Here is a 14,021-nt window from a genome sequence, read left to right as displayed (position 1 = left end):
ATAAATATCCGAATCTAGGCTCCCATAAAGATATGCGGTCATAACATCCATCAATTTAATTTTCAACTCCAGGTTGATTGCCATTGAGATTAAATATCTAAAGGTAATAGCACCCATCACTGGGGAATAGGTTTCTTCATAATCAACGCTTGGTCGTTGAGTAAAACCTTGTGCCACTAGTCGTGCTTTGTACCTCAATATTTTATTCCTTTCATTCCTCCTACAAACAAACACCCACTTGTATCCTACTGGCTTGATGTGGGGAGGTGTGCAGCATACTGGCCTAAAAACCTCTCTTTTATTTAGGGACAACAGTTTAGCTATTATTGCCTTCTGCCAGTCTTTCCAATCTGATCTCATTCTATATTCAGTGAGTGATGCTAGCTCAGGGTCAAGATTTATAACTGTGGCAATTTTATTTACGAACTATGTGTCAACTATTGTGATTGCTCTATTCCAGAATTTCCCTGAATTCAGATAGTTTATTGCTGCACTTTCATGTGCTTCTACATCTTGCTCTTCATAATTTCGTACTATTGGAGCAAGGTCCTTTTGTTTAACAGCGTTAATTTCATTTTCGATGGTTTCTTCCTACGTGGGAAGATTCAAATCCGGTATGCCTTCTTCCTGAGGTTCCATACCATCGCCAGGTCTCAACTGGCTCCCCTTCTTTTTCCTTTTGGGCACTTTTGTGATCGGCTATGGTAAGCTCTCATTTTCCACTTTCACTAGACGTCTTCAGCTATTTAGGACTTGAGAAACCGAATTTCTTATCCTTTTATTGTTTTCGGAGCTCCTAGGACAAGATTAGGGGTACCTTCCTTTGGTACTTCCACCCTATCCGGTGCATTGCGTGCAGTCACATGCGACTTAGTCACGCTCTTCAAATCACAAAAATGATTAGGCAGATTGTTTGCTAATTTCTACAAATCGATGATTTTTTGTACTTCATCATTTGCTTCACTAGTGCGAGGATCATGTGATGCAATTCCTTCAGTTTTCTATATAATTTTCTAACATTTTTCATCCAAGGTTTATTTCCTCCCTCTAATGATGAAAAATTATTTTTATCAAATATGCAGTCAGCGAAGCGGGCCATATGCAAGGTCCCATAGTGGTTCGTTATGGCGGCGATATCGGCACACGAACCATTCATCCAGGTTTGCATAAATGGGAAATTTTTCGGATTTATCCCTTGTACTAGTTACATAGTTGAATGGATGTTATAGAGGGATGGTCTATAATTAGTGAGAGCTGCTGCATGTAAGACTGCATATCCCCAACATGTATCAGATAAATTACAATGCTGGAACAAAGGTCTAGAAATAAACTTTATTCTTTTAATCAGTGCTTCAATTAGTCCATTTTGAGTGTGGACATGCGGTACGAATGTTCAACTTTAATTCCCATACCAGTGCAATAATCATCGAACACTTTAGAAGTAATTTGCCCAGCGTTGTCCATTCTGATGGACTTCACTCAATGGTTAATAAAAATATTCTTGATTTGTATGATCTGCGAGATCAACTTTGCAAAGGTGTGGTTGTGGGTAGATAATAGACATACACGCGACTTCTTCGAGGACGCGTCTATTAATACCATAAAGTACCGAAACATGCCAGAAAGCGGCTGAATAGGACCACAAATATCCCCATGAATTTAGTCCAGGAATGCATGGATTTCATATTGTACCTTCAAGGTAGACAGTCTTATAATTAATTTTCCTGTAGCACATACAGGGCATACAAACTCTTTCCGATTCGGGAAATTCTTCATATTTATGCTATGACCTTGTTTCTGATCATTCAAAAACCAGGGTGACCTAATGTCATAGGGAGAATAATTCCGCACTATGAAACACAGTCTTCAAGTTAGTGAATACTTCAGGTACCCTAATGAGAAATTTTAGGAATTACTCATTGCACTAGTTGCATAGGTAAATGAATGTTACAGGAGTATGATTTATAATTAATGAAAGCTGGCGTATATAAGACTATATGTCCCCAACATGTAGTAGGAAAATTACAATGTTGAAACAAAGTCTAGCTATAAATTTTATTCTTTTTATCATTGCTTCGGCTAGTCCATTCTGAGTATGGACGTGCGGTACAGAATATTCAACTTTAATTCCCATACCAGTGCAATAATCATCGAACGCTTTAGAAGTAAATTCTCTAGTGTTGTCCATTCTAATGGATTTCACTCAATGGTCAGGAAAATTATATTCCTAATTTGTATGATCTGCAAGATCAACTTTGCAAATGCATGGTTGCGGGTAGATAATAGACATACATGCAACCATTTCGAGGATGCGTCTATCAATACCATAAAGTACCGAAATAGGCTAGAAAGCGGTTGAATAGGACCACAAATATCCCCTGGATTCGGTCCAGGAATGCAAGGATTTCATCTTGTACCTTAAAGGTAGAGAGTCTTATTATTAATTTCCCAATAGCACATGCAGGACATACAAAATCTTCAGGATTCAGAAAATTCTTTACATTTATTTCATGACCTTGTGAATTAGTAATTATGTTACTCATCATTCTAAGACCAGGGTGACCTAATCTATCATACCATATGAAGAATAATTCTGCATTACGAAACACAGTCTTCAAGGTAGTGAACACTTCATGTGCTTTAATACGAGTGTAGTATAAGTCACTGCTTATGGAGAGAAGTTTTTTCTAGTATTCTCACTTCACTATCACGCTTAGTGATGAGTAGGTGCTTCCTACCATCTTCTTCATCAATTTCTACCTGGAAACGGTTAGCACAAATATCTTTAAAACTTAAGAGATTTTTTGTAGATTCAGGGTACAACAATGCTTCTTTGATGTGTAAAGTAGTTCCCATATGTAGTATAATTACGACTCTTCCAGAACCTACTATGCAATTATCACTACCAGTGACAGTCATCACTTTCTAGAGCTATTTCCAATAGGCTGAAACACACCTTTTCTCTTAAGATGATATTTGTGGTTCCACTATCCACAATACACACTTCCTCCATGCGGGCGCCACACATATTCTATGCTGAAAAATATTGTTTGCAACTAAGCTTGCTCTTCTTGAGCTCTCATTCGTTCATTCAATCATTCTAAATTTAGCAACTAAGTAAATGACTAATTACTCTAATTCTAGATAGAGTCTGTGAAATATCTAGCCACTTGATCTTCAATGGCTTTCTCTTCCGCTTCATCCATTACGACATCATCTATGGCAGTAGAGGAGGGAAAAATAGAGGCCTCCACATATTTCATTGGGAGGTCTTTCACTAACAGTGCAGGAACGTTATCTACTTCCATGTGAGATGCTTCCCTTTCAACTACTGTTTCTTTGTCCACTTCAATCCCCACTGTAATCGTGAGGTGTACTTTTAGCTGCTCCTTCTTCTTCTTTCGATATGCTTGCACAACATACTTTGGTGCTTTGCAGATTTGGGACCAATGGCCCCAAACACCGCATTTATAGCATGTCTAGTTTTGATCACCATATGGCTTGACATCTTTCTTTGTTTTGCCATTATCATCACCAGGTTTGACTTTGTCTATCACCAATTTCTTTCCTCCCTTCCCCCGCTTCTTATTGCAGTTCTTGTGCGCTTTGAAAAAGCTGTGATTGATTTCTAGGCCACTGGTCTTCCCTTGCGGCTGGGATAAAAAGTTCTTATTTATGACTTCGTCATGAACTTCATGGAGTTGCAACACATCAATCAATTCAGAACACTTCTTATAATTTGATTGACGGTGATTGCGTACGGATTCTGTCACATTCAGGTAGAAAGTGGAGAGAGTCTTCTCAATTTTCTCCTCTTCTATGACCTCTTTTCCACAGAGATACAATAGTGTGCAAATACGGTGCAGCGTGGAGTTATACTCTCTGACACGCTTGAAGTCACAAAAACGGAGCCGAACCCATTCTTGCTCTGTGAGAGGCTTGATGGTATACTTAAGGTGCTCAAAACGCTCCTGCAGTGCATCCTATAGTTCCTTAGCGTTTGTCGGAGGGTGAACTCCTCAAGCAGGGGTCCGGAGGGACCCCCTTTGAGATTCGGCCAAGGGGATGATTCTGAATATGTTTTGCGGGTGAAATAAATGGGCGTAAATGCGATGCAGGTGGGATGAAAGGATCGAATGCAGAATGCAGTAAATGCTCAGGAGGTTTTTAGACTGGTTCGGGCGGCACTGAGCGTAATACCCTACTCATGTGTGTGTGCTATAAATGCTCTGAGAATGTCTCTCAGAGCTGTTGCTGGTTACAAGAATATTTGTCTATCCTAGAGCTTCGGGCTCCTTGTTCTTCGGTGATCTCAGCTTCTGTGCCTCAACTTGTCCAGATCTCTTTCTTTTTCTTCCCCCGATCCCCCCTTCTCCGGGGAGCCCGCCCCGCCTTAAATACTCGCCGGCGGTGGCATGCCCAGAAAGGGAGGGCACGAGTTCCAAGGCGCCATAAATGGAAAGCAAGCATCATGGGCTGCTGCGTGAAGTGACAGGGAGGGTTGAAAATGCGCCTCCGTCCGGTCTGTTCGTCATCATGTCGTTCTGCAACGGGCGCCGCGGGAAGGGCCAACCGGGCAGCCACCGAACAGCCCGGCGTGCCCGCTCGGTCTTGTACACCTGACACAGCAGGACGGCAGGCGGGGCGCCTTGGGCTTTGCGATGCTATCCCGAGGCGCGCCGGATGACGCGGGATGAGACCTGTGCATTAAATGTCTTCACGCCTCCCTGCCAGGCCGTGGCAGGGACTGATAGCAAGCGTGGAGGGGCAGTTGGAAGTGACAGGCCACGCGCCCTCTTAAATGTGGCATCGGGCCTTTCACTGATTGACACCTCACCGCTGGACTTCTGTGGGGGCCACCGGCGAAGGACTTCTGAGGCCGTCGGGGAACCGAGTGCTCGAGGGTCACTGTTCACAGCCCCGAGCACTCTCTCCCGAATATGCCCTTTTTTGGTCCTCGGGGAACCAAGTGCTCGGGGGCCACTGTTCACGGCCCCAAGCACTTTCTCCCAGAATTGGCTGTTTGGGTCCTCGGGGAACCGAGTGCTTGGGGGCCACTGTTCACGGCCCTGAGCACTCTCTCCCGGAACTAACTTCCTTGGATCCTCGGGGGACTCGGGTGCTCGGGGGCCACTGCTTGCAGCCCCGAGCACCCCCTTCCCGGTACTCGACTTTTCTGGTCATCGGGGGACTTGAGTGTTCAGGGGCCACTGTTCATGGCCCCGAGCACTCTCTTCCCGGTGCTTGGTCTTCTCGGGTTATCGGGAAACTCGGGTACTCGGGGACCACTGTTCATGGCCCCGAGCACCTTCTCCAGGGACTTAGTCTTCTCATACCTCGTGGAGATGATCCCCGCAGGAGGGCGCCACGTGGCAAACTGCTGAACTGGCCTCGAGACTCGGGGACCCTTGGTTCCTGTGTCACTAACAGCGCTGGTATTGCTATGTACTCATCCTTCAAAGTAGGGGACAGATGGTAGTGGAGAAAATAAAATGCCTGATCATTCTCCTCCTCTTTGGGAACCATTGCACTACTTGTCCCTAGGTCAATGGCAGCGTGGTGCTTTTTTGCTCCAAGTACAATTCGGACATTCGATGCCCAAGTGAGATGGTTCCACCCATCTACACATAGCTCAATGAACTCCTTATTCGTGATGCCAGCCATCTTCATATTTTAAATGACACAATCATTATTACTAGTAAGGTTGCATCGAGTTGCTAAATATAATTACTGCAAAATTCTGGCATTTTCTATGCTATTATATGAATTTTACTGAATTCAAATGCATAACAGGCAATTTAAACAGTAAAAATAATAATTAACAGCGTAGAAACAATAATAACAGAATTAAGTACTACATAAATGCTAAAACAAATATAAAATCGAATTCCAAGTATACTTCTATGCAAAAACAGAACTTCTAGATAATTTTCAGAAACTAACAGGGGCCTAAATGCAAAATTTTAGGGATTGCGCTCAAATACTGGAAAAACCAGGGGGCTAGAATAATTCGGGTTTCTTTTCTTTTGCACCGGTTTTCTTCTTCCTTATTGGGCCAGCCTGCTAGCATTTGGGTCGACCCGACCCATGCTGGCCCGTGTGCCTCTATACAAGGGGAGGCTAGGGTTTGGAAACCCTAGCCGCCACTTGGCACTTTCAGTGGCCGCCATCTGGAGGCGCATGTCGCTCGTGCGGGGGCGGCGCGCTGCCCGGCTGGCAAGGCGGCGGTTGGCGGCTTGGCTGCTTGCGGGCGATGCAGAGCATGGCGGGCGGCGAGCGCGCACTAGCGGGACGAAGCGTGGTGCATTGTGGGCGGCGCGCACGGCGGCCTTGGCGGCAGCGCTACTTGGCTGGACTTTAGGTGGCTAGCTTTGGGAGGCGTGTAGCAGCGCTGGCGGTGGCAGGCCGCACGACGAAAGCTTCAGGCGGGGCGCCCGACGGCCTCGGTGGCAATGTTGCTCGGCTGGACGGCAATGGATCGACTTCGAGTGGCGGCCTGTGGGTGCGGCGTACCTTCACAGCCAGCGGCACGAAGAGCCTGCGCACGGGTGATCTTGTGGCGAAGGCTGGTGGATTCGTTGGCCCCGTAGTGCGGTGAAGCTAGAAGGCCACCGGCTTCCATACTGGTGGTGTGTCCGTAGATCTTTGATGGTGGCCTTGGAGCCACCGTGTTCTGTGCTTGAGGGCGTCACCGGTTTCCGATAGGTAGCGCAATGGCGGCTGCGGGCCCGACCAGCTTAGCTACGCCGTGTTCATTGCGATGTATAGATCGCATGCCACTGTTCATGCATACGTGTTACTGTTCATGGATATGCGCTACTGTTTATGCATATACACTATTGTTCATGCGATTTCAGATCTATTTAGACGCAAAGACAATAGTAGCGACAATATGCACCGAATCGATCGTACCTTTCAATTCTTGCGAATAGATTCGTGCCGTGTAGGGCATATAGGCTAGGCCATGACCTGCCCGCTCGATGCAATGTAGATCCGTTCCGATAGCTTAGTCTCCGACAGAGCTTTGTGCTAATAATGTGTTCAGAAACCATTGCTACCGAGTGTAGTCCAGCGATTCCTCGAGAGAGCGATTGCAAAAGGAGACGCAATATAGAGGAAATTTGTCTATTCTTTATTCATCTGTGTTTACAATGAGAGATGATGCCCGTATATATAGTGCTAAAACCTATAATTGATAGATCGAATCTTTCAAGAGATCGAGACGGGCCTAAATTCGATTATAAAACTCTAGGTTTCCAGGCCCGTCGATCAACATGTTTGAGGTGGGCGATAGAACAGGGCCCCCACTGGTTTAGGGCCTCCGATTTTCTGCCCAGCTCAGTAGTACTAAGTTAATCTCTGCAGTTAGTATAAGCTAATCAAGTCCACACTCCATTACTTAGCAAGTCAGCCATTCGCATGCTTTTCTTGAAAACTGCACAAGTCTCTCTCTACCCCCGCCTAGTGCATTCCTACTTAAACACTTGAATAATAGTGTTGTTGACGATTGATGCACCGCTGATCTAATAAATTTGTAGGAGAGATAGGGGATACTTCGAGTAGATGAATCAAAGGAACACACAGGAGATTTTTATATAAGTTCAGACCTCCCTCAGGATAACAGCCCTACGTCCTGTTTGTCTTGTATTGATCTTGAGATTGTTACAAAGTGGGAGCGTGGCTAGCCTAGATAGATTTAACCTAGTCGATGGTTTGTTTATGTGTAGTCGAAGAAGATCAAACTGTGAAAGGCTTCTAATGTCTTGTAGCTTGTGCGACTTGTCATCCGCAGGGTCCTCAGACTCTGTATATATAGGGAGAGTGTTGTATGTCCTCTGGAGTCTTCCTTTCCATTTTGAAGATAAACTTTCCTATTTACGAGATATCCTGAATGCCTACTGACAATTTCCATTCATCCAGGAATCCCTTTTATAGAGATAGAGATATGCTCCAAAAATAGCGGGCAACCCTGAAATATCCTGATATGACAATTACACGGTAGTCATTGTCAAGTGTCTAATAGATTTTAATTATATATCAAAATATAGTAGCAAACTATGTTTTAAATAATGCCAAAAAAATGCAACTAAGAATTTTAATTAATAGTGTCTAGTAGCGCATTATTAGAAATTATAGTTAAAGAAATATAAGCTCGATGCAACTAAAGTTTCTTTTACCAGTTCAGTTGGACATATCAACGTAAAAATAATAGCATAAACTAAAGTTTTTTTTGTCGGTGCGAGAACAAGTCAACATAGCATGGCATAGAACATATACTCTTCACGGACCACAACTGAACAAAACTTGATTTTTAGGCTGCATTGTAGTACCTATATTATTTAATGGTTGGCTACCAAATTGCTGGCTGCACGTTATTTTATTTTTGAGAATTTCACGAATATTCCTCTTACATCTAGAGACAAACATTTATTTCAAATGAAAGTAAACGATACTACGATTGTATCCAACAAAAATAATTTGCTCTTTTTCATATAGAGGGCACAATTCCAATTTGGCACAGGGCCCATATTTAGCGGTACGGCCCTGTAGGTTTCCTAACATTACTAATCCTCAACAAAGTTTTTATCTCCAAGTTCGTTAACGACTTAATGCCGACAGGCATGCAACTATAAATTTTGCGCCCTATGGTTAAACTTGTGCTATTCTGCCTTCAAACCAACCAAACCTAAAAGGTGTACGAAATGCGCACGCAGCAGCTGAGGATAATTTTTCCTACGCATTCCCCAACTAACTAACCACTTAACCTGTATTATCTCGGTTCGAAACAATGTCAGAATTCCCATGGCGACAAGAGGAAGCCAACAGGGCTGCAGGTCGCCGGGGTAAGGGCACTGCCAAATGAGGCGCCGGCGAGCGTTTCAGGCAAGGACCGCAAATGCCTAACAGAGACGGCTCAACTGATGGTTGGTTGCGATTGCGAGCAAAAGTTGACAAGTGGTGTCCGTCCCTTGGTCGCGCTGGATCTGAATATGGCTAATGATCAATCGGTTCATTGCTGAAGCCGGCGACCGGGTTTGATTAGGCAAAGTTGGCATTAGTAAATAACATGCTGAGCCAAGGTCTGAACCTCTTCTTCCATTTCTCTGGACGCTATATCTCAATCTCAACATTCTGCTGCTGCGAGCCTGCAAGACCATGTTGCAAGCAAACGGCATTTTGTTTATCGTTGGTCACTGGTCAGCTTATTAGCAACATCAGTGGTAGTTGGCACGGCTGGTGTGCCGTCAGTTTCAATTACATTACTCTGCCAAAGAACTGCCCCGGTCTAACCTGAAATTGAATGGGAGGAAAATTAAAAACCCATATTATTATTCTTCAATTCGATCTTCTCCTACTTGTAGCGAAGGATAGGCTTCGTTGAGCCATTGTTCTCAGCCGAAAAAAATGAAGAGAAAGAAACCTTGACGCGGGTAGCCATTGACCAACCTGCTGCTTCCCATCGCTTTCTCATCGTTTTGATGCAAAGTGTATTGATCGAGACTGGAGACCGACAGCTAGCTTCCTCGCAAGTAGGGTATAAATGTACTTATCCATTTTTGTTTAGTCAGCCAATCTCAATCATACGTCTCGAGAAAACCTCCACTTGATCTGTTTGGTCTTGAGTATTAGTAGTACCACTAAATAACATGAATCTTCAAAGAGAAAAAATTGTCAAAAATCGTACGACTAACATGTGCCGACAAGCCATCAACCACATCGATATGTGCAATTAATCGTCCATGCTTCCTGGTACAATTGCGGCGTTGTCTCACACGGAATAAGGATCGAAATTATCTCCATTTCGGGGGAATCGTACACACACCTAGATATGGAAACGGATAAAATACGTATGAAATTGAATTTGAATAGTACGATTTATTATATTTTAATCTAAATGTGAATACGGATCCGGATATTCTCGAATACGAATACGAATCGGATAGTTCGAATACGAATCCGCATTCGGATATCTACTCGATCTTCGAAATTCAGGTCGAAAATTTAAATTTTTGAAAAAAATTGACTGAAATTTGATAAAATTCGACTGAAATTTGTTCTAATTTGATTGGTCCAGAATTTAGAAATTTTGTTCAAAATTCATGTTGAAAATTTAAATTTTTGATCAAATTTAACTGAAATTTGATGAAATTTGACTGAAATTTGTTCCAATTTAATTGGGTTGGAATTTTGTTCATATCTGAAATTTCTAAAACTTTAGCAAAATTTAGTTCCCTGGTTGACGAATACGGATACGAATCGGATATATCTCGAATTCGGATATCCACATTTGAATCCGAATCTCAAAAACGAATTCGGATATATCCATTTTAGTATCCATTTCAAAAACAAATACAGATACGAATATCTATATTCATATTTTAACAAATACAAAATCGAATAATTAAATTTCCTACCATCCATTTTCACTCCTACTTGACACACCTCACCGTTCATCCAAGCCGGCCAGAGGATGCCATTCTTACCGATCACGACGAAATGGAAACGCACGCCACGCGGCGCCAATCAGGGCCGGACCGCCGGAGCAAGAGCCGGAGGCGTGGCCCGTCCCGTACTCCCGTCCGCCACTGTTCTTGGATTCACGACAAAGTTGCCACGCACAGAAAAATCAACGCCACGGCCGCCGTGTCAATCATGCAGCATGTGTAGCATTTGGCCAGACCTACGGTGCATAAACAACTCTATCTCGGCTCCTATCTTGATGATGTCTGAGCTGCCTCTTGCTTCACTGTCCTTGTACTTCCGAGTTCCAACCCCGTCGTTGCCTTCCCCGGATAACATGCCCATCCGTGCGTATATGGACACTAATCGTGTGTTTCGTTGTTTGTATAAATTTATAAAGAGTCGCAGCGTATATACTGGACTATTAGAAATAGACCGGATGGATGCCGTGATTTTGAAAATAAAATTGTTTAGTTATTTGTATAGGTGGATGTAATGATCATAAATCTGTATCTATAGATGCAAGGATCAGACGAAGTTATTTGACGGATGCAATGATTTTATACTTGAGGCTAACAAGTGAATCTGTTACAGAATTATAGCAGATGCAATGTATCAATTAGATCAGACTCTAGAGAAATTCGATTTGGATGTATTGATCGGATCAGACTCTAATCGTATAATTACATCTGTGAATGCAGAGAGAAATAGTGCATACATACAATCAAACAATCTTCTCCATAGAAATATAAGTACGGGTAGAACCAATATACCCTTGATGCGGGCAACTAAACACATCCCAAAATTTCACTAGACGTGCAGAAGTATGATTTATTAGGACCGTTTATTTACGTTAAGATTCGTATTAAAATAATAGATAAAATATAAAAAAATGTGAGAAAATAAATAAATAAATGAGTATCAGGTGAGAAATAGACAGCCGATATTGACCATATGTTTACAAGGCATATGGAGTTGCATTTCAGTGCGTCCATATACAATGAAAGCTCGCGTCTTGGGTTTTAACTGCTGATTGGTCTGGTCAAAACTTAAACAATACTAGATACTTATAGCTATTTATTCAAGAAAAGAAAGTGCTAAATATCTACATAAAAATTATAATTTTTAATATAAATAAGAAGTACATGTATTTTAAAATTGCAATTTTCAATTTAAATAAAGACTATATGTGTTTAAATATAATTAACTATCTTATTAATATTAATATAAATAACGGTACTTAAATAAGCATCTTAATCTTTATCTAAACACCTTTGCTACTGCAGTTTAAAAAAACCTAATTCTTTTTTATAAATACTCCTCTACACACCGCATTATACGTGCTTGAGTCTCCCGACCTACAATTACGGGCTCTACCGCAACTACGTGTTGTTTAAGGAAGCTAGCTGCTTGTAGCATCGTCCACCGACCGATCATGGCGCGGATCCACCTCTACGTCGCCGCGGCCTGCGCCGTCGTCCTGGCGCTCGCCGCGCCCTCCCTCGCCGGCGACCCCGACATGCTGCAGGACGTCTGCGTCGCCGACCTCGCCTCCCGTGAGTCAACGATCTCTGTCAAGCTTCTCCCCTGCTTTTGTTGCTCTTACCTCGGTTGGTCAATGAGGCAAGCACGTACTGAGTGACTGACGCGCTGCTGATCCGTGCGTGCGGTGCAGCGATCAAGCTGAATGGATTCCCGTGCAAGGCGAACGTGACGGCGGACGACTTCTTCTTCGCGGGGCTCAAGAAACCCGGCAAGATCAGCAACCCGGCGGGTTCCTTGGTGACGGCGGCCAACGTGGAGAAGCTCCCGGGGGTGAACACGCTGGGCGTCTCCATCGCGCGCATCGACTACGCCCCGGGGGGCCAGAACCCGCCGCACACGCACCCGCGCGCCACCGAGATAGTGTTCGTCCTCGAGGGCACGCTCGAGGTGGGATTCATCACCACCGCCAACAAGCTCTTCACCAAGACCATCACCAAGGGGGAGGTCTTCGTCTTCCCGCGCGGGCTCGTGCACTTCCAGCAGAACAGGGGAAAGGGCCCCGCCGCCGTCGTCGCTGCCTTCAACAGCCAGCTCCAGGGCACGCAGCAAATCGCCGCCACGCTGTTCGGCGCCGCACCGCCGGTACCCACGGACATCCTGGCCAAGGCCTTCAAGATCGGCAACCGGGAGGTGGACGCCATCAAGTCCAAGTTCGCGCCCAAGTAGTCATTGCGTCATCGACCGCTTGCATTCGTTAGTTTCTGAATAAATCGCGTTTGTTGATTGCTGAATATATCGTGAGCTCCAAGTGATCGCATTTGTTCATCTTTGGGTTCAGAGTCTGCTGACCACACTTGCCGCGCGCGTGTACGACACATTTGTTTATCTTCCAAATTAAACAATTCGATGAGTATTATGGATTTTGTTGTACTGAGTTGGTTCTTGAGTGTGTTCATACATTTGTTTCTTCTATGGTTGCCAATCGACGAGTTAGCAAGTAGCAACTACAGAGAGAAACGCGCACGCCTTTGGCTGCGGTTGTTCCACGGTTGTAGCTCCCTCTGCACGTGCTCAACGCATCACTCATCTGGCAAAAAGTCAAATGTTGACAAGATCCAGTTTCTCAGCCCAAGAGAATTGATAAGTTTCTTAAACTATGGTCCTGTTTCGGGGTTCTCCCTAGCTTTCCCTTTGGGAAGAAGCTCCTCAAATAAGGGGATTATTAAGTATTTTCTATTAGAAATTTGGAGTTTTACGATTAATTGTAGGTCCGCTTGATCTCTCGAAAGGTTCAATTCTATCTCTTTAAGTTTTTTACATTATATATACAAGATAGAACTCTTAATTGTAAACTCAGTTGAATAAAGAAAAGAAAGATTTTCTCCTATATTATGTCTCCTTTATATGATTATTTTTTTAAGAGATCTCTGTACTACACCGGTAGCAGTGATTCCTCAACATGTTATCAGTACGAAGATTTACCGAAGACCAAGCTAGTGGAATGAATCTGCCTGCGACCAAACTACACTGCATCGATATCGTCATCAAGCGGGTAGGTCTTCCACTAGCCTATATATCCTACGTGACACAAATCTGTTCACAAGAATTCAAGAATTGAAATGTACGAAATTTAATAGATTGGAACCGTAATTTACCTACTAGCTCTCGTAGATTATCTAGTAATCAGATCCTATAGATCATCATCTGATAGATTAAATTAGCTAGTAGATTGATTTGGAATTGATGGTTCCAATCTAGTAGTACATGCATGCAGCATGAAGACTGCCACAAAAGAAAAAAAACACGACATGATATTGTGGATGAACTTGTCCACATCGGTGCGCACTGTATGGCCACCATGAGATCAGCCCTGCACGGACAGATCGCCATTGCCCGAGCGGTCTACACGCCGCTGCATGCATGTGCTCCTAAATGGCACTAGCCCGAAGGCTGCCCCTTGCGTTATGCTCTCACCGACACTTGAAATCGGCACAGTGTAGCCATGTGAGTACGCCGGCGCATCTGAAGGCACCGCCCTACCTGCTGCGGGCCGGGAGCCCCTGTTGCCAATGTGG

The 14,021-nt window shown here is 43.9% G+C and overlaps 1 protein-coding gene across 1 annotated transcript; it reads left to right on the top strand.

The window, feature by feature from the left end:
- The first annotated feature begins 11,793 nt into the window (after positions 1-11,793).
- On the top strand, positions 11,794-12,771 carry LOC133909860 (germin-like protein 1-1). The gene is made up of 2 exons (XM_062352405.1): positions 11,794-12,017; positions 12,137-12,771. The coding sequence occupies exons 1-2, from the start codon at positions 11,897-11,899 to the stop codon at positions 12,670-12,672; spliced, it is 657 nt and encodes a 218-aa protein (XP_062208389.1). The 5' UTR covers positions 11,794-11,896; the 3' UTR covers positions 12,673-12,771.
- Positions 12,772-14,021: the final 1,250 nt, after the last annotated feature.

The sequence above is a fragment of the Phragmites australis genome, chromosome 2 (assembly GCF_958298935.1).
Source record: "Phragmites australis chromosome 2, lpPhrAust1.1, whole genome shotgun sequence".
Classification (NCBI taxonomy): Eukaryota; Viridiplantae; Streptophyta; class Magnoliopsida; order Poales; family Poaceae; genus Phragmites; species Phragmites australis.
Note: the sequence above shows the minus strand (reverse complement) of the source record. Positions and strands in the feature narration are given on the sequence as shown.

What these genes read in the sequence shown, in the direction of transcription:
- LOC133909860 (XM_062352405.1), top strand. Translation starts at nt 11,897, where the DNA reads ATGGCGCGGATCCACCTCTACGTCGCCGCGGCCTGCGCCGTCGTCCTG. An exon ending in CGTCGCCGACCTCGCCTCCC is followed by an intron (nt 12,018 to 12,136) that starts GTGAGTCAACGA and finishes CGTGCGGTGCAG; the next exon opens with CGATCAAGCTGAATGGATTC.